The 26424-nt window shown below is 45.6% G+C and overlaps 1 protein-coding gene across 4 annotated transcripts in view; it reads right to left on the reverse strand.

The window, feature by feature from the left end:
• Window positions 1–1137: 1137 nt before the first annotated feature.
• Ide (insulin degrading enzyme) overlaps window positions 1138–26424 on the reverse strand; it is a 92477-nt gene continuing 67190 nt past the window's right edge. For 3 of the 4 annotated variants that reach the window (XM_051146382.1, XM_051146385.1, XM_051146384.1), the window contains exons 15-25: window positions 24530–24674; window positions 21548–21658; window positions 20732–20852; window positions 18855–18946; window positions 17936–18047; window positions 13087–13254; window positions 10220–10492; window positions 8594–8655; window positions 4445–4517; window positions 3440–3507; window positions 1138–2923 (exon numbers count right to left, since the gene is read on the reverse strand). In XM_051146382.1, coding sequence (XP_051002339.1) covers window positions 2828–2923; window positions 3440–3507; window positions 4445–4517; window positions 8594–8655; window positions 10220–10492; window positions 13087–13254; window positions 17936–18047; window positions 18855–18946; window positions 20732–20852; window positions 21548–21658; window positions 24530–24674 — 1321 coding nt within the window. In that variant the 3' untranslated portion in view covers window positions 1138–2827. Of the gene's footprint in view, window positions 2924–3439; window positions 3508–4444; window positions 4518–8593; window positions 8656–10219; window positions 10493–13086; window positions 13255–17935; window positions 18048–18854; window positions 18947–20731; window positions 20853–21547; window positions 21659–23909; window positions 24055–24529; window positions 24675–26424 lie in introns of all 4 variants that reach the window. The other variant, XM_051146383.1, reaches the window with a different exon arrangement.

Here is a 26424-nt window from a genome sequence, read left to right on the forward strand (position 1 = left end):
AAAACGTGGATAGCACCTGAGGAATGGCACCAGAAGATCTCTGAGCACACATGTGCACTTCCATGAGCACATACACATTTAAAAATATTAAAGTAAGCTGAGTGTGGTGGCTCACGCCTTTAATCCTAGCACTGAGGGGGGTGGGGTGGGAGGAGGCAGAGGCAGGTGGATCGCTGTGTTTTTTCTTAGTTTTTTTGAGACAGGGTTTCTTAAAGTGTTATTTGGGCTGTCCTGGACTCGCTTTGTAGACCAGGCTGGCTCCGAACTCACAGCAATCCACCTGCCTCTGCCTCCCAAGTGCTGGGATTACAGGTGCGCGCCACCACGCCTTATTAACCCGAGATCATACGCTGTGTTTCTCTTCATTTTTGTTATTATGATAAACAACACTAATTTGAGTTGAGAATGGTTCCCTTCTGAACCTACTAAAATACTAAAGTAAAATTGGTAAAACTTCTTTGAGTGTATGCACAGGGAGGAGAGCTTTAACTAAGAACTCACTCTTGCGGAACAGATGGTTACACCCTGCGTCTGGGTGACCCGTTTTCCCAGCAGTGGCCTTGCTCGGCAAGGGTTTGGTCTCCAACACGGAGGCTCCCATCTTACAAGTATCTTAAGCGTACGAACCGAGCTACTTACTAGCTGCTGCTCCTTACGTGTGGGTACCCAGCCATACACAGACTGACAGAGCAAGAAAATCCTGTTAGATGAAAATCCGGTCAGGGGCACTGAGGAGGGGCCGCTAACTAGAAGACAAGACAACACCGAGGGCAGAGTTCTGGGTCAGATTTATTGTAAACAGGATAACCCCAGGACCCGGCCATGCCGGCAGGGTCACATGCTCTTACACATCAAGTCTCTGGTGACTCAGGACCTCTTCACAAGTGTCACTTGCGAAGCTTGCGTGCACCGCGGCGGCAGTCTCTGGGTAGTCTGGTACTGTTCACGGACCTCAACCTGGGCCCCGAGATGAACCCGTCAGGATGTCAAGTGACACACAGGAGCTCTGGAACACACTCAGCACGGACGTGCAGGTTCACGGAAGACGACATGCAATTGTTTCCCCATCTCTTCCCGTGCCTTTCTCATACAAATGACAAACTTCTGACTGTACTCATTGTTTTCTTTCTTTCTTTCTTTCTTTTTTTAAAGAGCTAAGTTATTCAACGGCATGTAATCATTTACAGAAAAGGTAGCAGACTGTTATTTGCTTTTACAGTGATGAATTCAAACACTCAGGACTCATTGTGGATTCATCTTGTATACATTTTGCAGTTCGATGAAAAGCTGCATAGTCACACGGGGCGGGGTGGCACACACGCCTCATCCCGGCACTTGAGAGGTGGAGGCAGGAGAGTTCAAAGTCAGCCTTGGCTACTTGGCCAGTCGCTCAGATGAGAAGGAATTGATGACTCATACCTTCAGATGGGTTGGACAAAGACAGATTTCTCAAGAGGAGACTTAAAACGTGTGGATAAAAGCTGGTCGCAGCACCACGGGGAGAGCGGCCTCCACAGCCGCCCAAGTTCACCGGATTTTGGAAAATGGCAAATGTGAAAACTTAAGCTGTGAAAAGCCAAGACTTTATAGCAGAAAATCCTGGCAAATCAAGTCATACGGGGCAGTAAATGTCACTTGGAAACGCCATTCTGTACTTTGCCTGAGCCGGTGGACAGACAGGAGCACTTCCTGTTACTATTGCCTGTGTGTGGAGACATGGCCACGCTTGTTCTTAAGCAAGTTTTAGTAATAGCAAATACTTTAAAACAGCTGGTAAATCTACAGTAACATTTTCACCTAAAATAGTATCTTGTGAAAAAAATATTTTTAAAAGTTCACTCCAGTCATCATCTGTATGTTTATATTCATATATTCAAAAAAATAACACTTAAGGCAAGATGAGACCGGAAGCAGCAAGGGAGTTCAGAGCCTTTTGGAGATTGGCTATTTAAGAATGCAACCGGCTGTATATCTCCAAAGAGGTGGCTTTGTATTTGCTGCCTTTTAAGTCCCTAGAGGGGCAAATGTTTTAGTTCACACACTGATTACAACTTCACCCTAGGAGTTACGGGGAGTTACTATAGCTAGATGTTAGCGCAGCATGTCTCACACGCTATACAGCAGGACGCATCTGCTGCTGGGACACCGCAAACCAACTACAAAAACGGACATGTCAACAGAATTCAATGCAAGAGCCCACAAGAGCCCTGAGAAACCCGGACCTCGGTGTAAGGTTAGTCTGCGTTTCTAGCACTGTAAGTTGGGTATTCCAGGGCTTCCAGCATTTGACTAAGAAGATTAAAAAACATACCCAAATCTTATAAAAACATTAAAACCACGCCTTAGATAAAGGACGATGACATTGCTTTGTGCATTATCTGCCAAATGTAATGTTTTCGGTTGGTTTCCAGGAAACCACCAGATAGAAAGCAGATCTGAAGGTCTTAAAAAGGTAATCCTTTCTAAGCGTTTTGAAGCCTTTAAGAGAGAAAAAAAAAGCTCTTATTTTCTTCAGACAAGTGACTATTTTACAGAATAGGAAGAAAGATTCTACTGGGATATCCTTCTTCTGATTAAGCAGTTAATATAAGGGAATTTATCTTAAGAATAAAAAGGAGAAAATTAGGATATTTAAGAGGCATATATGTTTAAAAATATTCTACGTCTCTAAGACTTTACAATTTTATTACTTTGGGTTTTTGACATTTCTACATAGTAATGCCTGGTAACTCTTTTTTGCTTGTCTAATGGCAGCCGGAAACTACTCAGGTGGCTGAGACTGCTTTCTTCCTAGGCCTTGGAAGACACAGCAAGGGATCCACGCTCTTCAGAGTTTTGCAGCCATGAAGTTAATATGTGGTTTTACGAGGGGAAACAGTGGCAGGCCACGCTTGAACTCAGTCATGTTATGAATCACTTCAGGCTGAAAAGGGAAAAAAAAAAGTTTTCTTTACTGTATTTAATTTAAAAATTAACTTTTGGGGGAAGGCGTGAGGTGATGGTGGTGGTGGTGGTGGTGTTGGTGTGTTGTTGTTGTTGTTGTTGTACAATAAGCGTCATGGATTATAGTCTGTAGACCCATGGTACATGGGACCCTGGGGCAAAGGACACTGCTCATTTTCTCACCCTTCAAGTAAATGTATTCAGGAGTCTTACACACAGAGGCACTATGGGAAGGGTCACACATGTTTACTCCAGTATTTGAATCTGGGAAAGATATGACTGGAGATGACTTGCTGCATGACACAGTTCACCCCTTAACTACATGACCCTGAAACAAAGGGAAACAGACACAGGTGGGCGGGGCAGGAGTGACGGACACCTGTGAAGACCTAAAATAGCTCCAACACTAGTGACCTGAACCTCCAGGTTCTCATGTGTTGTGATGAACAAACTCCTTTAAGTAGGAAGGCCTCTGGCAGAGCCTAACATTTCTTACTTGTGGCAAGCGTGGTGCTTCAGGCAAGTTTATATCATTCTGAGAGGGGAAGTCTCCAACAACAGGACCTGTAAGAAAACCCGAGTTTTACTCTTTATTGACTCACACCTGCAACAAGAGCAATTTCCTACCCCCCCTGCCCCCCCTTTCGTTTTTTTGGAGACAGGGTCTCTCTATGTACCCTTGGCTGCCCTGGACTCACTTTGTAGATCACGCTGGCCTCAAACTCAGAGAGATCCACCTGCCTCTGTCTCCCTGGGTGCTAGGATTAAAGGTGTGTACAACCACACCTGGCACCATGAGCAATGAAAACAAACAACAACAATAACAACAACAACGCCAGGCAGTGGTGGTGCACACTTTAATCCCAGCACTCGGCAGGCAGAGGCAGGCGGATCTCTGTGGGTTCCAGGCCAGGCTGGTCTACAAAGTGAGTCCAGGACAGTCAGGGCTACATAGAGAAACCCTGTCGCAAACAAAACAAAAACAAAAACAAACTGAGCTTGTTTCAAAAAACAAACCATACCAGGCCCTTAACACCCCTTTCAGGTGCTGTCAAGCTGCTTGCTGCAAGGCCTGAGTGCTTGTGCCAAGCACTGGCTCAACGGTGATGTCATGAGGTGACACAGCCACGGCCTCAGCAGCTTTACTGCTCAGGTCTGATTTGATTAGGCTGAGGCTCTGACTTCCTGGAAAAGCAAGAGAGGACTGTGCAGACAGCACCCCTCCCCTGCCACCTGCAGGCGTTCCCTGAAGCCAGTCTGGGAGTTGCTGCCCAGACTGGCACTGCCACCTGGTCCTAGCTTTCGCCTCCACCCTTCCCCTTCCCTTCCCTTCCCTTGAACCTCGGCTTCAACAGAACAGACCCTGCTGCAGATCCTTTTGCTTACAGCTTCACTTTCTGGTGTTCTGTAAGGCGAGTCACTATGGCAACGGACAGCTGTCATATGGCTCAATATCGGATTAAAAATAGAATTTTTAAAAAAGTCAATATCCAATACTTACAAGACTCCATTTCCCTGGCAAGAACATGGACGGATACTTTATGTCTCCTTGGTGCATCCACGGCCAACATTTCCTAAGGGGCGGGGGGGAGCCAAAGTCATTCTCATGTGCTGCTAAGAAACTGAAAATGAAGTTCTCTCTGGGATCTGAGGAATCAGCCACCACAATTAGATATGAAAAGAAGCTTTCTCTCTTTTCCCTCACACAGCCTCACTCTGAAGATTCAAGGAGGCAGTCAAGACCTAAGTCACACGTGCGAGGCAAATGTTCTACCACTGGCTTATATACCCACCCCTAAAACTGCTAAGAATTATTCCCATTTTATAGATGAGAAAACTAAGCCCAAGGTAATTAAGTGATTTGCTCAAACTCATAGTTAAACTCACTATACAGACCAGATGGGCCTTGAGATCTACCGACTTCTGCCTAGCAAATTCTAGGATTAAAGGTGTGTGCCACCATGCCTGGCTCAACTTTTTTCTTGGATTTATTATTTGTGGGAGATAGGCATACATGCGGAAGTCAGAGGACAACTGTACGATATCCTCTCCATCTACTGTATGGGGTCAGCGTTATGGCAGGCATCTTTACCTGCCGAGCCACCTCACATCCGGACCATAAACCATTCCTTTTTTCTACTCCTTCCTTCCTTCCATGTTTCCTTTCATTCCTTCCAAGATAGAGTGTTGCTATATGCAGCTCAGGAAGGCCTTGCACTTCCAATCCTCCTGCCTCAGCCTACCCAGTGATACGATCACAGGTCTGTGCCACCATGCCTAGTTCCTCTAGTGATCTTCACCCAAGACAATCCAGATCCTTTTTTTTCCTCTAAGAACTTTCTCAATTTCTGTACTAGGGGTCCACGGGTAAGCGGTGGCTTCTCGTCTATCCTGGGGCTAGGAAAGCAATACTCAGTGAGTCCTGCCTTATATGCAGCAATCCCCTGCACGTGCCCCTCTCATTCTTAGGAAGTCATGATGCTGCTTATTTTAATGACGTGGACTCGAGGACAGAAATGCCTTAAGTCAACAGCATGGAAGTGCTCTCAGCAGCTCCAGGCTCTTTTGACGGATTCCCTTTGCTCACGGCCTCCAATGCCAGCAGGATGAGGCTGGTGGGCAGAGCTAGAGGAAAGTTTCTCCTGGCCTTTCCCTAACGCTGGACCTTTATTGCTTTTGCCAAAGGGACAAACACTGTGACAAAGCCTCATCTGAGGCCTTAGCTGATGTAATGGGTCATCTTCTCAGAGGAAAAAAGATTATGAGACAAAGCAAATCCACTCCACAGTTGTGATTGGATGATTATCATAAAGCCGGCGCTCTGTTAGTTGAGAGAAAGCGAACACAGGCTACAGAACTTAAAATGCTAATGACTCTATGACTATGTAAGCTCACATGATCTTGAAGCTTCTTCTCCCAGGTGCCTATTAGCACCCTGCAGAATGCTAGCTGGAGGGTAGTAGAGCAAAACTCTTCTACACTTGGCCAAGTTGGTATAAACACTCTCATTTTTAAATCCAAGAGTGAGTCAGTTCTATAATCACTATTTTCACAAACTCAACAAGTAGGTGTTACTTATAATGTTAAGTAAACAGCAGCATATGTAGAGAAAACCAATATTTCATCCTTCCTGGAGGCATTCCTGTAGGCTGCACTGGGATGTCGTCTTTTGTGACTAGGTGTGACTAATAATGCTTCAGGATGATGCTCTGAGAACCCAGACAGAACTGAATGTGATTGGCCTCATTTGTAAGCAACCGAGAACAAATACTTGTCCTCACTGGCTGGCCTCGAACTCACAAAGATTGGCCCGCATTCGCCTCCCTGAGTGCCAGGATTACAGGCACGTACCACCACGCCCTGCTCACATTCTGACTGAAAGTGTCACCAAGCGGCAATCACACACCTCATTCAATAACCCTCTACCTAGTGGGTCAGGAAACTGAGGCTTCAAAGCTTAGGTGACTTGGTCGAAGTCACAGATCTACCAGTTTGGGGAGGGGGCATCTGAGTCCTCAGTCTGCTCCAGCTGCTGCCCTACAGGTCAATGATGGACTGAGACCAACCTAAGACAGCACATGAGACGACTGCACAGCTGGACAGTGAACACACACCCTACACCTGACTGCTCTCACCACTTGCTTTGGCTCTTCAAGTACACAAGCGCCACTTGGGGTTAAATGTCCCGTCAAAGTTTTGCTTTTTATATATAAACATATTCAAAGGCTATCATTGAAAAGGTCCAACAAGAGAAAGCGGCTTTCCTCCACCAAGGCAACTGAACTTCCTAGTCTGGCTATCCAGTTCTACCTCCAAAATGGCCCAAACCTCATTACTCAAAAACACATGTTCAGACCAGGCATGGCAGGTGTGTGCATTTATAAACACACAACACTTCAAAAGCAGAGGCAAAAGAAGTGCTGTGAGCTCAGGGCCAGCCTGGGCTACAGAATGAGTCCCTGTCTTATAAAGCAAAACAAGGGCTGGAGAGAGAGTGCAGTGCTTAAGGGCATACGGTGCTCTTCCAGAGGCTCTGAGTTCAGGTCTCAGTGCCAACATTGGGCTGCTCACAGCTCCCTGCAGCTCCAGCTCTGCGGCTCCCTTCTCCACGAGCGCCTTCACTCACAAGCGAACACCTTCTCAACATAATGAAAAAAATACATCTTTTGTCTGTCTGTTTTGAGACGTAGCCTCCTCCTGCTGTGTGTGCGTGAGAGTCAGGCATGTACCACCACGCCCGGCTTATAACACGGGTGCTGGGGGCCCTCCTGCTTGCACAGTAATCACTTTACCACTAAGGCCCCTATTCACCTCCACAGTCTCCCTTCCCGATGGTTAAGGCGACATCAACTTCGCTAATACCTTTCTGCACACACAGAAAATAGCAGCTTTGTGGCTTTACGAATGAGGGAAGCTTTTATTTTCTTGACCCGTCTCCTGCCACAGCACCACTGGGAATGGACTAAATGAGAGCGCAAAGCCCTAGCACACTAGAGATGTGACTGGGCCAGCCTCGCTGCTCACTCCAAGTGCCGACATCTGTGCTGGCACCCATAATGGAGGCCTGGAAAATGGCACTGTAGACAGCTGCTCTGCAAAGCTACAAGCACGGGGAGAGCATGGTTCCTAACCAGGCGGCTCATAATCACTAACACAATCCAGGCTAAGTGGGTAGACAATAGAGGGTGTTCCACGGCGCTAAGGTAACTACAGAATATATTCTTTTCCTCATCTTAGAATCGAGCACGAAAATATACATATATATATATATATTTTTTTTTTTTTTTTCAAGACAGGGTCTCTCTGTGTAGCCTTGGCTCTCCTGGACTCACTTTGTAGACCATGCTGGCCTCAAACTCACAACAATCCACCTGCCTCTGCCTCCTGAGTCCTGGGATTAAAGGCGTGTGCCACCACCACCACCACCAGGCCCACGAAAATATTTTATGCAAATGAAAGCTCCCAACAAGTTTCAAAGAATGTGTAACACTTTAAATAGGTACAACTCTATTGTAGCATTTGAAATTCTAGCTAGTTTTATGTCAACTTGACACAAGGTAGTCATTTGAGAGGAGGAAACCACACCTGAGAAAATGCCATCCCCTGGGCTGGTGGTCCTGGGTACTATAAGAAAGCAGGTTGAGCAAGCAAGCCATGGGGAGCAAGTCAGTAAGCAGCATCCCTCCGCCGCCTCTATGTCAGCTCCTGCCTCCAGGCTCCTGGCCTGTGTGAGTTCCTGCCCTGACTTCCTTCAGGGACGAACAGGGATGCAAAAGTATAAGCCAAATAATCCCTTCCCTCCCTAGCTTTGGTCATGTATCGCAGCAGTGACAACTATAACTAGGACACGCACTTATTTTTTTTACACTCCTCATGTCAGTAACAGGTCAAAATCCACAATTCTACAAAAACGCCTTCATAAACCCAGTCAGAACAAGTAGAGAGCAGCAATACACAGTACAGCAAGTTCGTTATCAAGCAACAGCGGGGAAAGGTGCCTGCTGCCGGGTTCCACAACCAGGGACCCCACAGGTGGGAGGGAACCTGCTTCTGCAAGTTATCCTGACCTCAACACACATGTGCCCGCACACATTTAATACATAAACATTAGGCAGAAAATAAAACAAATCTAGATAACAAACCCACTGACCTTGTAGAATTTGATGATATCGCCCTTGGTCAGTGTCTTTAAATATGCAACTTCTATATTATCTGAAAAGGTAACCAAGCAGTAATTTATAAATATTTTATACATTAAACAGTCCAAAACACTGCACTGAAAGGCAATGCTCTTCACTTTAAGCCTGTTGGGTACCTACAGTTTTAAAGATTTCTACATTTATTGTGTGTCTGTGTGAAGGTCACAGCAAGGCTTTTAGTTGGGTTTCTCCTTCCACCTGTGAGCTCCAGGGACCAAACTTGGGTTTTCAGGCTGAACAGCAAGTGTTTTCACCTGCTGCATTTCTCTCCAGCCCAGGTATCTGTGTCTTAAAGTCAGCACCTGCTATCTAAGTAGGTGGGGACAGATTCCAAATAAAGTAATTGTGCTATAGTAGCTAAAACTTGGTGTGGGAGCCGGGAGTGATGGTGCACACCAGCACTTGGGAGGCAGAGGCAGGCAGATCTCTGTAAATTTAAGACCAGCATGGGTCACAGGCTAGGCTACACAGGCATGGCTACACAGAGAAAAATCTGTCTCAGAAAAACTAAAATCAAATCAAAAGAAAAAACAAGCCTGGGGACCAGGCTTGACTCATATCCAGGGAGATACTAGATTGAGGACCAATCACTTTGATTTTTCTAAACCTCAGTTTCCTTATCTGGAGGTTGAAGGAAACAATCACTTTAGTGAGATAAAAATCACAATCAAGAAAATGACATATGACAAATTATGTCAGGCAGATGGTAAATGTTCAAACATGGACGCCATTGATGTCATTAATAGTAGATCCAACTGCCAGGAAAACCACCAGTAAAGGCCAAGCACCGTGGTGCACGCCTTCAATCTCAGCACTTGGGACGCCAAGGCTAGTTCTACGAGTTTGAGGCCAACCCAATCCTACACAGCAAGCTCCAGACCAGCCAAAGCTATGAGGTGAGACCTTGTTTCAATAGGACAAAACAAAAATCAAAAACTATAGGTTAAAAAAAAAAAAAAAGAGTCACAAACAGCGACTTCAGCTTGGTGGTGCCAGAAAAGGAATAAAGCCTCCTGACTCTACTGTGGTCCGGCTCCTCTGAGATGCCATGGGAAAGGAGTCAGATACCCTGGAGATGTCAAGGTGAAACTCTTCTCCATCTGAAAGCAGTGAGGTCTCTGGAGACCCAGAGCTGTGTGGAGATAGCACTTGCCTTATCGAAGTTTGCTTTTGTTTTGTTTGTTTGTTTGCTTGGTTTTGGTTTTTCGAGACAGAGTTTCCCTGTATAGCCTTGGTTGGTCTGGGCTCTCTTTCTAGACCAGGCTGGCCTTGAACTCACAGAGACTCGCCTGCCTTTGCCTCTGCTGGGATTAAAGCTTAAGCTATATTTTTCCCCCCAAGTTATGTATGGGAAATAGACACTCCCGTGTCAGCGCTCGGAGTCTCAGGGTACACTGACAGAAACAGTGAAACTAACGTGAAACAGAGGCCAGAGGCCAGGTTCTAGCAGGAAATTGGTGTTACATTAAAAAAATTAAAACAACAACATTTTTAAAAGACCTACAAACGAGCACCACATGCAACGGCTTTCATGCTCTCGAATTTCACACCCGGGCCACAATGGAGGGTCACGTTACCTCTGTCATAATTGTACTGCTGCGAGATGATCTCGCCCCAGTACTTAGCACACTCTGCGGACAGTTTCTTTGGTTTGTCGAGTCGGCGAATCGCTAAGGCTTGGATGTGTTTCTGGAAGGCCTCCTCGGACATGTCCTCTATGGCCTTCCCCATGGTGATGAGGAAGGCTTCTACTCTGCTCTCCAGGTAATGGGGTGGCTTTTCTGACTGGATGATGAACCGCAAGCCCTGGATGCCATTGGCTCGACGAGGTCCACTGAAGACGATGTAGCCTGCAGCACAGACACACACACACTGCCAGTCAGAGCTCAGCCCCGGACTCACACCACTGTTAGTCTTTCAGAACAACTGAAATCTACATTAGCTCACTCACATCTGAAGACATACGGCCATTTAAGACAATGTCCTCTTACTGAGGACAAATAGAATAATCTCTGAAGAATAGAAACTTGAGGCTGACCTTTTTCTTAGGCAAAACAAAAAACCCAAACAAACCCATGACCTGGTCATCCTTCAAACTCTGACACTTCTCAGTCATCCTCATCCCTGCAAACGGCTGAGCTCAGTCTTATGTGCCCTAGCCAGGCCCTCGGTCCTCTGCGTTACCATCCAAGTGCCCCACATGACCTGTCTCTACAATGCATTTACTTGATAATTTATTCCTGGACCAGCTCTGGGTAACCCAGATGCCCGAGGACGGGGCCAACTGAAGGTTCTGGGTCTTATGTGCTTATACACTCACCCCTCCCCCAGCACATTTTCTCCCTCCTACCACTCAACTTTTGCAGACTCACATTATTATTTTATTTTGTTCTTTCTACCTCAGAGTCACTCTAGCTGTATCTTCCCGCTCAAATTCAGAAGTGATTCCTACAACACACAAAATCATGGGCAAGTTCTAGACATAGATAGAGACTCTGGTAGCCAGAAGGAGAAAAGTCCACATGGGCTCTTGTCTTTGGGTTCTGACACTGTCAGAGGTGGGCTCCCTAAGGGAATCACACTGGGGTCCGGAAGGCCTGTACACAGGCAGGGTCTGCAGGAGCTGCCCACATGGAGCCAAGGGTGCTAGCTCTCACTCTTAGAGCAAGACAGGGTTCATGATCTGGGCACAGGCCCTCAGTTACGGTAACTGGTGTCCAAGGTACCAATGACCTTGTGGCAGCCTATGATGCTATCTTTTTCTATGGGACACAAAGACAGGTTTGTAGGGAAGAGGGCTACACATCTGTAGGTGGGACAGTCAACTGCCCATTCTTCTTGGCAGTCACTCTCCATTGGATGTTTGCAGTGTGATGCACTACGCGATGCCCAAGTAGCATCAGGCCTTCTTGGTGCATCGTAACTTGCATGGCCCTGCGGCGTCCAGCATCTAACACTTGCCACTGTGCATGCGGAGGGTGCATTATGCATACAGTCAACACGTCACATGCTCCAGAGCAAACCTGGGTCCAGCAGTTTCAGGACAAAGACCTTGCCCTTGCCCACCTTGGTGGTCTTTGCTGTCTTTTATCTATCACGGGGCCTCGACAGTGCTGAGTAGCAGTGTTTGCAGTCATAGGAAGCCACTTTCCCAGGATAGAATTCCAGTGTATGACTGGTGGCAGACTCAGCATGTGCCACTGGGAACCCTTTGTGACCCAGGAGCAGCAATCACACTCTGTGGCTGTGACGCCAGACCAGGAGAGTGTGCTAAGGGAGCCAGTGCTTCAGCACATGTCTGGACCGTTCTCATCCGTGAGCCCTTGGGGTCAGGCTCTAGATACTGGCCTGCGAGTGCTTGGAGATGTGGAGGCTCCACTCTTAGTTGCCAACGTGTCCTTTGAGGCACGACAGCCAGCCAGAGAGTGGAGCAGCCCCTGTGCACCCCAGAGAGCAGCAACCACTGGGTGTCATGCTCAGCTGTGAGGAAGCAGCCATCCTCACAGGGCGCCAGCCGCTCTGCCCTGGTAGCCTTTCTTCCACTTAGCTCTTGGTTCTTTCCTTTAGCAGCTCTGTACAGATCTATCACCAAAGACACTCTGGGGCCCTGGGGCGTCTGGGACTTTGCTGTTTGAACAATCTTCTAAGAACCTTGACAAATAATTACTCCTTTACAGGTCAGCCATTTTGACCTGAGCTCCTGAAAAGGAAGGAGTGTCCATTCCCCGTGCTTAGCCCCCAGCATGACAGGGAACATGGAGAGATAGACTCGTATCCTTTCAAAATGTTTCTTCCAAGCCATTATGGGGGTTTCTTTGAACTTCTTTTTGTTCTTATTGTTTGGGTTTGGGTGATGGGCCTCAAACTGTCAAAGCAGCAGAGGGTGATGCCTCCAACGTCCAAGTGGGACCTTCTTTCCTCACTGACCAATCCTGCCAGGATCGCCAAGACCAACCGAGTCGAAAACGCAAACACTTAGCCTCCTGCAGCTGGACTTCAGGGACGGGTCCTGCCCTCAGACACTCAAGGCGTGGCAACACCAAGCTCCTCAGTAGGACCAGTTCCTCGCTTCACTTCCCACAAGCCTACCCTTAGCGTTCTTTCTTCCCTCCCTAAAATATAAGATGTTCTCCTTATGGTATGTAACACCAGGACTCAGGATACAGTTCTTGCCTAGCGCGTACAAAGAGGAGACTGGGTCCAGCCGCCTCACCTCAAAAAACAAAGGAGGAAGAACAGAAGCGCCTGTATCTGCAAGACGTTAACTGCTCATCTTTTAGAAGCAGCTCCTATAAACAAGGTTTTCATATGTCTAAATACAGCAGGCTTGCTACACGATGCCACGTGACTCTCCAAGTGGGAAACGTGTGCTGAGAATAAGAGCGGCTCCGGTACCCCGCGCCCCCCTCCCGTGGCCCCCCGCAGCCCCCCGCTTCCTTCTCACCCAGCTGCTCCTTGGTGCGCAGGGTATTGAAGCAGGGCTCAGAGATAATCTGGCAGAAGAGCTCCAGGAACATGTTCTCCGAGGTGCTCTGCATGTCCGTCTGGTAGTAGATCTCGATGCCACAGTTGTTGTGAACTTCGTTCCTCTGCTGATAAACAAACCATCCTCCTAAGAAAGTTCAAAAAAGAAAACAGGCTCAAAAAACTACCTGTGGTTTACCAGTCAGGGATACACTTGTCTACTTTATGATTTTATGCTTTTTGAGATAAAGTCTCACCATGTAGCTAAGGCTGGCCTTGAACTTGCCTTTATATAACCCACTGTGCTGGTTAGTTTTCATTGATTTGATGCAAATCTAGACACACTTGGGAAGAGGGAATTTCAGCTGAGGAATCGCCTCCATCAGACTGATTTGTGGGCATGTCTGGGGGGCATTACTTTCTTTTTTTGGGGGGGGGGCGGTTTCAAAACAGGGTTTCTCTGATGTAGCCTTGGCTGTCCTGGAACTCGCTTTGTAGACCAGGCTGGGCTCGAACTCACAGCGATCTGCCTGCCTCTGCCTCCCGAGTGCTAGGATTACAGGAGTGTGCAGCCATTGCCCAGCAGGTGATATTTATGGGGGAAGAGTACAGCATACTGTACCGTACTGTGGGCGGTGCCACACATGCGTAGGAAGGCCTGGGCTGAAAAGCAGCCAAGCCACATGTGGCAGTATGTGCCTTTAATCCCAGCACTCGGGATGTAGAGACAAAGTGATGTTTATGAGTTTGAGGCCACCCTGGTTCACCTAGTGGATTACAGGACAGTCAAGGCTACATTATGAGACCCTGTCTTAAACAAAAACAAAACACTCACAGAAAAGTACTGAGTAAGTCCTGCAAAGGAGGTAAGCCAGTAAGCTCTCACCTTGAACTTTAACCTGTAAACTGAAATTAACCCTTTCTTCCCCAGCTTGGTTTTGGTCAGTGTTTTATCATAGCCACAGAAAACACATGAATACAGCCAGGCTGGCCGTGACATCCTTCTGTCTCTGCCTCATGGGTGCTAGGATACCCTCTTTACATCTGCCCACTCTACAGGCAATTTTTTTTTCCCTTAAAAAATGTTTAGGGGCTGGAAAGATGTCTCTGTGGCTAAGAACATATATTGTTCCTGCAGAGGACCTGAGTTCAATTTCCAACACCCACATCAGGCAGCTTACAACTGCTTGTAACTCCAGTTCCTAGGGACGCCCCTAACCTTAGGCAAATGCACATATACAGACATACACACATGTACATATGAATAAATAGTAATAAAATATTTTCAAATTAAAAAAATTTTTGTTTTTGGAGATAGGGTTTCATGTTCCCGGCCTGGTCTTTAATTTGCTTTGCAGCTGAAGCTGGCTTTCGACTCTTGCTCCTCCTGCCTTTACCCACCCAGTGCTAGGATTAGGGGCACATGCCAGAATGATTGGCTTTAGAAACCATTTCCTGCTGGGCTCGGTGGTGCACGCCTGTAAGCCCAGTATTCTGGGAGGCAGAGGCAGGTGAATCTCTGTGAGTTCGAGGCTAGTCTGCTCTACAAGAGTCTAGGACAGCCAACGCTACCCAGAGAAACCCTGTCCCAGAAGAAAACCAAAGACCAAAAAAACAAAAAAACAAAACAGGAACCATTTCCTGATGTGCACTGGCAATGCTGTTTCTCATCAGAGGAGGAAGGGTTCGTGGGCTGTAAGCCCCATCTTTTCCTTTTCCAGTTTTCTACACATATCCCAAAATATTTTCTCCTTCACAGTGCATAAGACTTTGCTGCGAATGCCTCCACTGGAGAATCAAGCACAGGGTTACTTAAGGCAACCACATCTGATCAGCTGGCTGCATCAGAGTCATTTTCTAGCACCTTCATTTTGAGACTGGGATGTAAGCTGTGCTATTTCTGAGCTTGAGGCAATTTGATAGAGCAATCAAGAGGCAAAAGGCAGGGTCCTAAGAGAGGAAGAGAAGGAAGAGACACGGGAAACGTCACTGTGAAACTCTGTTTCTAGACTGGATCACTTTGCGTGAAGGGAAAAGCTGCGGTTTCTTTTTCCTTTTGGTTTGAGGCTTGAACTCAGGAACACACACACACACACACACACACACACACACACACACACACACACACCACCCGTCCAACCTCAGAGCCATGCACGCTCAGCCCAAAGGATACTTCTTGCTCAGAAATTCTAAGTCTTCCTCTTTGCCACGCCTGCAGTGACTGAGGAACACATTAGAGGCAGCACATAAGAACCATTACCTGCTTTGTGATGACTGGCCATGGCCATGCACAACAGCAGAGCAGCTAGCTGTGTTCGACAGAATGAAGTAATAACATATCTGAGGTGCTTTAGTAGCTACTCAAAGCTTTAAAGGAATGTATAATCTCACAAAATGGTGATGCCCTTTAATCCACATCAAAGAGTGAAAGTACGGAGAGCTTCAACGTTTTCAGGAGAACTCACAGGTAGTCCAGCTGAGAATATCAGAAAAGGCTTAGTGGATGTTGTAGCGCGGCCCATGTCTTGGGGACATTGGACAAATGCTCTACCACTGAGCCACATCCCCAGCCCTGTAGAGCTTGGGCCCAGCTTTAGGCACTGCTGGAAGGTGGTAAAAGCTTTATCATTTGGTGGGGTGTAGGGGAAGAAAGGTCAATCTCTGAGAACAAGCTCGAAAGGGCTGTGGGGACCCTGGCTGTGTCCTTCTCATTACTGCCTGGCTGTCATGAGGTGAGCGACTCCTTCACCACGTGCTCCTACCACGATACACTTCCTTGTTATAAGTACAAAAGCAAATGGCCAACTGCCTATGACCTGACACTTCCTAAACCGTGAGCCAAAATTAACTGCTCCCCAGATCTTATATTGGGTATTGTGTCACAGCTGTGCAAAACTGACGAAAGCAGGAATATGATAGGCCAGGGAAGGGAAAGAGAGTGCAGACATAGGACCCTGAGAAGTGGGGAAGAGAGCACCATTTCAGGAAGTAAACGCTGTGAGCAGGGGACACAGATAATGGATGCACAGGAAACACCAAAAAGTATCACTGCCCTCATTCTTGTATGGTATGTCCCCAGTATTGTTTCCACACTGAAACAATGATCGCTGAGTTTTTGTATCAAAAGAAGCTCTGTTAATATAACCACAATCTGACATTATAAATCCAACACATAAATAAAAGTATTTCCTTATATTATCCCCTTAGAAAAATATACACGTAAGGAGCATGTTGTTACCAAAACTGCTGCTGGCAACGATTCCAAAGGACATCTAGTGAGTGCTGTGATGCCAGCTGCTCCTTACTTCTCTTCAGTTTTCACTTTTTTTTTTTCCAAGACAGGGTCTCTCTGTGTAGCCTTGACTTTGTAGACCAGGCTGTCCTCGAACTCACAGTGATCTACTGCCTCTGCCTCCCGAGCACTGGGATTAAAGGCGTGCACCACCACGCCCGGCTCAGTTTTCACTTTTTGTTGTTGTTGCTGAGAAAGGGTTTCTCTGTGTAGCCCTGGCTGTCCTGGAATTCACTGTGTATACCAGGCTGGCCTCGAACTCAGATCTGCCTGCCTCGGCCTCCTGAGTGCTGGGATTAAATGAGTGCACCACCACCGCCTAGCAATTTTCACTTTTTGAGCCATTTATCCTGGGCTGGTTTCTAACTCATTATCTTGATAGCTAATGCTCCTGCCTCCACCTTCAAAGTGCTGAGATTATAAACATGCACCACCGTACCCACTTTTATTCTGTGCTAGGATCAAACCAAAGGCTTCATGTGCGATAGGCAGCGCTCTACCAGTTAAACTACACGTACAGCCCACCTTTCTTTTTTTCCTTTAGACAAGACTCACATTACACAGCCCTGGCTAGCCTGAAAGTATGTAGCAGCCTGGCCTTGAGCTCACAGAGATCCAACAGCCTCCACACGCCCAAGTGCTGCAATTAAAGGAGTACACCACTATGCACAGCGAGATTTACTGTGTGTGTGTGTGTGCTCATGAGCACAGGTATGGAGGCCAGAGGGCATCTGATCTCCTGGAACTGGAGTCACAGGTGAGTTTAAGTCTCCAACACGGGTCCTGGGAACCAAAGTCAGGTCCTCTCCAGGAATAGTACATGATCTTATCTGCTCAGCCACCTCTCCAGCCCTCACAGTTCCTATCTCATTAGCTATACAATAGTTTTATTCTGTGACTCCTCTATATGCAAGTACCAGTCAATTCCTGTACCAATTTCATCAAATTACTGCCTACCTTCAATTTCATGTACACAGCCCACCAATCACAGGATTTCCTGGCAAAAATTACCTACTTTTAATCCTATTTCTATAACTAACAGAGGCTTCCTATGAATCCTTTTTTTTTTAAATGAATCTTTTTTTAAAAAAAAATTTTATTTAATGTACATTGGCACTGATTATATGTATGTATGTATGCATGTATGTATATGTGTGTGTGTGTGTAAGGGCTTCAGATCCTTTGGAACAGGAATTACAGACTGTTGTGAGCTGCCGTATAGGTGCTGGGAATTGTTCTGGAAGAGCAGTCAATTGAGCTACCTCTCCAGCTCCTTCTTGTAGATCTTTCACATGAAGCCATATATTATTTTCTAAGTGTATACAACTCATTGTAATGAGCCACATTATTATGTAAGCACAGTCCAATTTCTTTTTTTGTTTGTTTGTTTTTCAAGACAGGGTCTCTTGGTGTTAGCCTTGGCTGTCCTGGACTCACTTTGTAGACCAGGCTGGCCTCGAACTCATAGCAATCCACCTGCTTCTGCCTCCCGAGTGCTGGTACAGTCTATTTTCAAAGTTAGAACATTTCAACTTACTGTCAGGGAGCTGAACTTCTCTGTACCGGACTAGCTGGCTTGGAAGGAGAGGCTTGGTGTGAGCATGCTCAATAAGGGTGTCTTCTACCATCTGCATAACTCCTAATGCAGCCTGGAGCAAAAAGAAATACCATAGTGCATTATAAAAGCAAAACCAAACAGCAACAAAAACCACAAGCAGATCCACTCTGTGAAAATCGAAACAGCATACTAGACAGCCCATTACAATGGCAAAAATATACTTATAAAATCAAGTGATTTAGATGATTATAAAAACAGATTTTTAAATGTTAAATTCATTTATTCCTATTCAAATGATTAAAAATTTTGCATGTGCCAATCAATATCATAGTAGTAAAAAGAACCAGAAATGCAAGCAATCATCCACATAGGACTGTGGTAGGGAATAAAGGCATTTCTAAAGACAGAGAGTTAGTCCCATGCCAGTGATCTTGACCACAGAAGCCAAACAGAAGAGTTAACCTAGGAGTTAACTTAACCTGCGTGAGCATCTGGCCTTGGGCGTACTGCTTTGGAGGCCACATTCAGAGTGGTAGAGAGTGAGGGCTCCTGAGAAAGACTTATGTGGAAATGTTGTAGTGTTGTATAAGCCGGTGTTCTTACTACTCTGACTGGCAGAGCCAAGGCGGCACAGTTTCATAACAGCATACATCTCTACATCTAGCATATGGCAGCGTCAGGGCTCGGATGCAAGCTGCCTGATTTCTGCACTATGAGGGCCCACAGAGGACGGAGAATCAGTCCCATTTCTTCCCTGATTGCATAGCCAGGCAACAGCAGCAGAGACAGCCGCGAGCCTCAGTTAACTTAGCAGTGCACCGGTTAAGTCTTGGGACAGAGGAGAGGAACTAGCGACCCACAGCGACCCACAGAAGACCACTAAAGCTTCACTTCGCACCTGCTTGGTTATGTTTCCATGGAGAAGGGCTTCAATGTGCAGCCGAGACAGCAGCTGAGGTATGAAGGCCTTAAGTCGGGGGAGGGTGACATCTGCAATTGAGAAAGAAATAGTAAGATCTGCGCATACACTTAAAATCAAACAAAACTTTGTATTTGAAATAATTTCCAATTTATAAGAGACTTGCAAAGATGCCAGAGTTCTTCTATGCCCTTCCCCCAGGTCTGTCTAATGTCACCATCATTCAATAGTCTCTATATGATTATCAGACCTAAGCTATCAACACTGATGGACACTGGTTTTTGTTTGTTTGTTTTTGAGGTTCTATAGATCAAACCCAAAGCCTTGTAAATGCTAGGCAAGCTGCATTCCCAGCTGATACAATACTGTTTGGATTTTTGGGTTTTTTGTTTGTTTGTGTTTTGTTTTTTTGAAACAGGGTCTTACTACATAGCCCTGGCTGGTCTAGAACTTGCTAAGGAGACTAGGCTGGCCTTGAACTCCCCAGGACCTCCCTGTCTCTGCAGCAGAGTGCTGGGATTAAGGTGTGTCCTGTTGATCCTGGCCCTGGACTTCAGTTTTTACACCAATGTCCTTTTTCTGTACAGGATCAAATCTATAATCCTATATTGCAATTAGCTGTCACACACCCTTATGTCCTCTCACTGGAGACAGTCCCTCAGAACTCCGTTATTTATCTCGTGTCTTCTCAAGACCAAACTCCAGTTATGCAGCAGCAGGGAAGTGGACTACAGAGGCAATGCGAGTCAAATGGGCGCACAAGGCGGGTAAGCCACGGCACTGGATACGTTATTTCAAACTACCTGGTTAAGGTGGTGTCTGCTGGATATTTTCACTGTTAATGTACTAGTCTACTCTTTAGTTAATGGTGGAATGGCTCCTGTATGTCCCACAAGTAATTTGGAAGTGCCCACTACCAAAGCCCACCAAAGCCAATTTTTCACATTAACTAATAATAATCCGTTTGGGGGAAACGTTGAGACTGTATGAATCTGGCTTTCCCTCAAATTTTTAAATTTTTATTATACTAACTATTTATTCATTTATCTAGTGTGCATGGAGGTCCAGGGTGGAGAGTGGTGCTGTTGAATCTAGGGGGCAGAGCACAGCACACGGGAGTCAGTTCCCTCTTCCTACTACACGGGCCCTGGGGATCTGACTCAACCCATCAGGCTTTGTGGCAAGCACCTTTACCCATCGAGCAAGCTCACTGGCTGAATTTCCCTCAAAGTTTTTTTTTTTTAATTAATGTTAGCATGTGTAGGTGGCCACTTCCTGTGGAATTTGTTACTACCGTGTCCCAGTAGTAACCTTCCTACTTCTCACATTCCTTTTCCATGGAATTTAGGAACTAATTAAGTTAATTAATTAAATCTCTATGATGGGCCAGGCATTTTATAGATGTTATCTTTCAGTCCAAAAGTATGTGCAACTATCTTAATTTTAAAGGTTACACGCACGCACGCACGCACGCACGCACGCACGCACGCACGCACGCACGCACGCACGCACGCACGCACGCACGCACGCACGCACCTGAAGGCTGTCAAGTCTTATCTGAAGTCACCGCGCAGCAAGCCACTGCAGAACTCGGACACTGTCTGCTCCCACTGCGCTGCGCTGCAAAGCCCCTCCAATACTCACCCACCCCACCGCTATCGAAATGATCTTTCTGCTTAGGCCTCCCTGACCCAGAAACCCTTCTAAGGGATCGCTGTTTAATCTGCAAGCAGGGCTGCGTGTGTGAGCGGTTGGGTGAACGACCCTGGACCACACTGAGTTCTGAAGCTCTCGTTCCCTGCCTTACAACAGAATGACTGGACTCAGGGTAGGAATGAAGCGGAAGGGAGTCTCACCATCTAGCGCTTCCTTTAACTCATCCTTAGTCCAGGCCACTTCGGTCATCAGCAAGCGGAGGTAGTACATGGCATGCTGGTGAGGCTGCTCAGCCCGAAAGTTATTAAGAGATCGCATATACTAGGGAAGGGAAACGTGGATTCATTAACCTTCAAAATCAACTCAGTCAGCTACAATCCAAGTTCTTTTTACATAAATTCTGTGTGACCGGAAGTCATGGATATTTGTTTCTGCCTCTTCTCTATAATTAGGAACGGTACCTATCAACATGGATCTCAGTAGAAGAAACATCAACCCTAAAGGATGTCCCATAAAGTAAGAAGGTTCTTCTGGCAGGCAGCCCTCTGCCTACAACAGCACACCTTCGTCTGAGATTAAAACTATAAAAAAGTCTCTTAATGTTTCTGGAGCTTTCCCCAGAGTCAGTACTGCAACTGTGGCAGCCTTTGAAGCTGACAGACTCTCCGAGTAGATATGGGATTTAGCAACGATGAGGTGAGATAACTGCGCCAGAACCATGAATGCTTTCTTAAGATCCTCTCTCCAGTGTTGGCAATTTTTATAATATGACAATATAGGGGCTGGAGAGATGGCTCAGTGGTTAAGAGCACTGACTGCTCTTCTAGAGAACCAGGGTTCAATTCCCAGCACCCACATGGCAGCTTACAACTGTCTATAACTCCAGTTCCAGGGGATCCGACATCCTCACACAGGCATATATGCAGGCAAAACACCAATGCACATAAATGAAAATAAATTATTTTAAATGACAAGAACTATTAATAAGATGAATAGAAACATGTTATAAGACTTACCGCCTCTTTGATAATTTCAAATCTCTTTTTATCAATCTCGAAAGTAGCCATTTTTTCGGTAATCTTCTTTAGCAAAATTGGCTGTTTGTCATTGTAACCTTTCACTGAGAGCTACAGAAAGAGTTGAAGATGTCAAAACTCTTTAAAAAAACATCCAATGGCTTCATCTTAAGCTTGATTTTTAAAAACACTTTCAAAATCCCCATACTAGATATATTAAGTAGGAAATAAAACAAGGAACTCAATAAGCTCAATTTTACACTAATTGTCTTCCTTTTAAATAACATCCTTTCTCAAATCAATTCAATAAGTAGGTAAGCTCACCCGATGCCACGGCGCTCGGTTCTCACTGCATCAAGCTCAATTACAGAGCGAGTCTAAGCTTTATCTTTTCCCTTGTGGTGTTGGAGACTGAACTCCAGGGCCATGCTAAGCATATGCTCCATCAGGGAGTAACACCCAAAGCTCCTAAGTTTTGTCATAAGAAAGACTCTCTAATGAATAGTAGAGCCAATACTTTTATGAATGAAGGAAGAAGGCAAAAATCGCAGGGGACTGTTACCTATCTGCTGGACACGGCCCAACACTGTTTAGAAATGTTTAAATAATCAGCTCTGGCTGGATGTAACTGGGAGGGAGGCAGCCCTGTATCTCAGACCAGTCTGGTTTACTCAGCTGGTTCCAGGTTAGTCACACAGCAAGACCGCGTCTCAACTTCCTGCCTCCTCCTCTAGGGAAAACAACAACAACAAAAACATTTTTTGGAAAAACTTTATATTCCACGGCCTAATGTTGTCCTTATTCAGGGTTGGGCAGCAGGAAGCCCAGCCGTAACCGCCTGCACTCCTGAGTTCTGTTGATGCTCCAAATGCCAATGGCAAATAAATGTGTAGGAAAATATATTGTACATACTACAAAGACTTTGCCTTAGAATCATTTACTGCAGCAGCCTCGGAGAGCCTCACAGTCGGAGAGCAAGGATGGGAAAGGCTGCGACTGCATCTCTGTGCGCAGCACCTGGGGCTACGTGGCACAGGCTGCAAGGAGAACTAGCAGGTGAGGGGTGGCAGCCAAGAACCATGGCAGGGGCAGACGTCCTTGACCATAGAAAGCATGCTGTATGCCATATGAACTCTAACAGCTACCAGAAATTCTGTTTTATCACAAATATAAGCTAGTATGCTGCTAAAAGCCGCTAGGGAAAAACAAAATAAACTATTGCTTTTTTTTTTTTTTTTTTTTTTTTTTTTGGTTTTTTGGGATAGGGTTTCTCTGTGTAGCCATGGCTGTCCTGGACTTGCTTCCTTGAACTCTGCTTCAAAAGCTTCTGCTGAAGGTGGGGGGTGGGGGGAAGCTTCTGCTGGGATTAAAGGTGTGCACCACCATTCCTAGCTAGACTATTACTGTTATATTTGTGGCTAACTTGATCTTTGAGGCTCAATCTGTAGAATCTGAGAATGGTTAGACTATATGTATTCTTTTTTTTTTAAAGAATTTACTTATTTATTATTTATACATTGCTCTGCCGGCATGCATGGCAACACACCAGAAGAGGGCGCCAGATCTCATTACAAATGGCTGTGAGCCACCATGTGGTTACTGGGAATTGAACTCAGGACCTCTGGAAGAGCAGCCGGTGCTCTTAACCTCTGAGCCATCTCTCCAGCCCAACTATATGTATTCTTATACATTAAACAACGCCTACCGGAAAAACAATTTTGGTAAAAAAATAAAAAATAAAAAGAAACACTACTGCAAAATAAATGCAACTTTAAAACCTTCTTGTGTAAGATTTGGGACATACTCTCACCTCAGCTTTTACTAAACGTGTGCTTTCGAGGTGCGTGAGAACCAATGTGTACACCAACTGGATGTTGATTTGAAAGTGAGATACCATCAAGGGTAGGTATAACGTAGGTAAGCGTAAGACAGTTAATGAAACATTCCACAAAATACACCTCCAGATGGATCTGAGCATAGGACGTTTCTACTGCTGTCCACAGACATTAAAGATGCTAATGTTTTAGTAAAACCCAAGCATCACAATAACAACGAGTAGCCTTTACTTACAACTAGGAAAGGACTCAAATACACAGGGAGGAAAACATGCTTTAAGATTAGTGTGTTAAACATCTCAAACAGGACATGCACATCCATACATGTGCACAAGATGCACCGTGTGTTCCCAGTCACTTATTAGTGGACTAATGCTAATTTGATTCTTTCAGTCATTTAAAGGGTGCAAGGAAGAAAACCGTCAACCTTGCTGTTTAAAGATGCAGAAGTTAATAGTTTTCCCAAGCTCAGCAGGAAGCTTCAACAGTGTGGTGCCTTTTCTCCGGCTGGCTGGCGTTTTACTTACAAGTATTGCATTCATCCCTGATGCAATGGCATAGCTCAGCCCTGACAGGCGTGCTGCATATGTGTACTCTTTTAAATCATCCTTCAGTAACCTGATAAACAGGTGGGTCATGTTGCAATGGAGAGGATCAGCATAAAGGTAGCGACTGACAAAAAGAAAAAACAAAAGAGATGCTCTGACACCTCAGACGGGGGCACGATAACAGAGACACAGGAAGAGGATGGATATGCAGCCTCAGGCTCTGCCTTCTAAGGACAGGGCAGGCCAACCTCACGCTTCACAGGGAGAGGACTTCATTCTGCTTTTCTGAAGCTCAAGCTTTCAGACACAGAATGTCTGGGAGCTAAACCTAGACTGGGCACAATTTAGTTTGAGGAGAAAAATATGGCATTCTGGAGAAAGATGTTGGGGGGAAAAAAAAAAGAATCACAGAAACTCTGCATACTATGGATGGTACATAGTGGAATGTTAGAATAAAAGATAATTAAATAAAGAGAAAATACAATAAGCTCTAAATGTTTTTAAAAGAAATTAAACTCATACCCACAATTAAAAACGCTTCCATCAAATCAATAGAAAAAATGTTGATGAGTGGAAGGCTCTAAGACATGGGTACTTACATACATCCCATAGATGGTATTTTGGAGGTCATAGCTCAGGCCTGCTAGCTCTGCTGCATATGCATACTCGTTGAGTGAGTCTTTGAGGAGCTCAAGGTACAAATAGGCCATGTTACAGTGCAAGGGGTCCACATATGCAAATGGGCTGGAAGAAAATGTTGACAGTAAAAAGAGCTGATTTATTACTTCCCAATGTGCTATGGCCTTTGAGACGGGCGAAGAAACTGAATATTAGTTTATGTAATTTCCTGAGGCCACGGTTGAATTTTTTGAATCTGTTTCTTTTCGTCATGAGGAGGAAAAAAAAGGTCTAAGAAAGAGGATATCAGAAATACACTACACGTGTGCACCGGTGGCAGGGAGGAGAGAGAACCGCTCCTCTTAGATGGCGCAGGAGAACTGGCAAGTTGGGGGAAAGGCAGGTAGGAGTAGGAAAGGGAAAACTGCACAGCTGTCCTTCCTCTGCTGGGAGGAGGCATGACTGGCTGAGCTGCTCGGGCATCGGCACGTCTTCTCTCTCCAAGCAAGCTACACTCTTGGAGTATAAAAGCATGAGACAGGAAAGCCTGTGCACTCTGTTTGACCTTAAAAGAAAATGATGGAAAAGGATTGTGACAATATCAGCACTAGAGTGCTACTGGAACATTAATAAAGTTTATCATACAGCTGCATCTAGAATTAGAAAAGAAATTACAATGGGAAAATACTTATGTGGGACTGTAGGAAAAGAAAAGAAACAAATAATAGCAGATACCAGCTAACTAGAACCACATATCACCTTTCCATCTCTCAGACAGGAAACTATTTCCCCCAGTGCACCTGGGTTGGCAGCGCGGAGTTTGGGATTCAAATGAAAGTTAAAAACCTTCTTACTTGACTGTGGAACACTGCTTACCTTTATCAGCACCAAGCAATGAGCCATGAATCAATAATGTGTGTTATTACACCCTCTCTACAGTGCGCTTCTCTAGGCACTGAGAGCAGACGCGGAACAACTCAGGCAGAATCCCGAGTGTTTAGGGCTTATGGTTAACTGGAAGAAATAAGTAATAAGCTTAAACTTGATATACCAGGTGGTAGTATGGTTATGAGGGGAGGGGGGAAACCTAGTGCATAATGGTGGGTAGGAGGCAGGGAACAAAAATCAGGCTGTGGTGGTAACAGGGCCAGCTGGGCCTGCCCTCAAAGCACGCAGGGGGACAAGCCTTGGGGAGATCTGGCAGGTGGACAGGAGGATTTTCATAACTATTGCTCCAGACCCAAGGAATGTGCTTCATTCTATTTGTAGCCCAGTGACTACACCGCACCACACTACATATGGAGAGTGATGCCAACTATTTTATCCAAGCTAATAATAAAAGCAAGGCTACAGAAAAATGCTTAGGCACTTGGAAAATTAAAACCAAAGGGGGAAAAAAGAGTCTAAATGGATGTTGCCATTTAATTCTCTTTTAAAAAAATATGTATTTATGTATTTGTGGACACATCTATTATCTATTATATAGTATGCATATAAGAGTCATAGGTTAACTGTGGTAGTCAGTGCTCTCCTACCATGTGAGTCCCAGGCTATGAGGCTTGAGACAACACATTTACCTGCTGTGCCATCTCTCTGATCTTGACTCATTTTCTTACAGTATTGTATGCAATGACAAATCCTCTTTAGGCAATGGACAGCACGCGCGTGCGCGCACACACACACACACACACACACACACACACACACACACACACAGAGAGAGAGAGAGAGAGAGAAAGAGAAAGAGAGAGAGAGAGAGAGAGAGAGAGAGAGAGAGAGAGAGAGAGAGAGAGAACCCATCAAAACAAAAGTAAGGCCAGGATGAAGTCAGCTCTTTGGCAACTAGAGTTTCGTCAGGTGGGGCCGAGAGTCAGGA

The sequence above is a fragment of the Acomys russatus genome, chromosome 5 (assembly GCF_903995435.1).
Source record: "Acomys russatus chromosome 5, mAcoRus1.1, whole genome shotgun sequence".
NCBI lineage: Eukaryota > Metazoa > Chordata > Mammalia > Rodentia > Muridae > Acomys > Acomys russatus.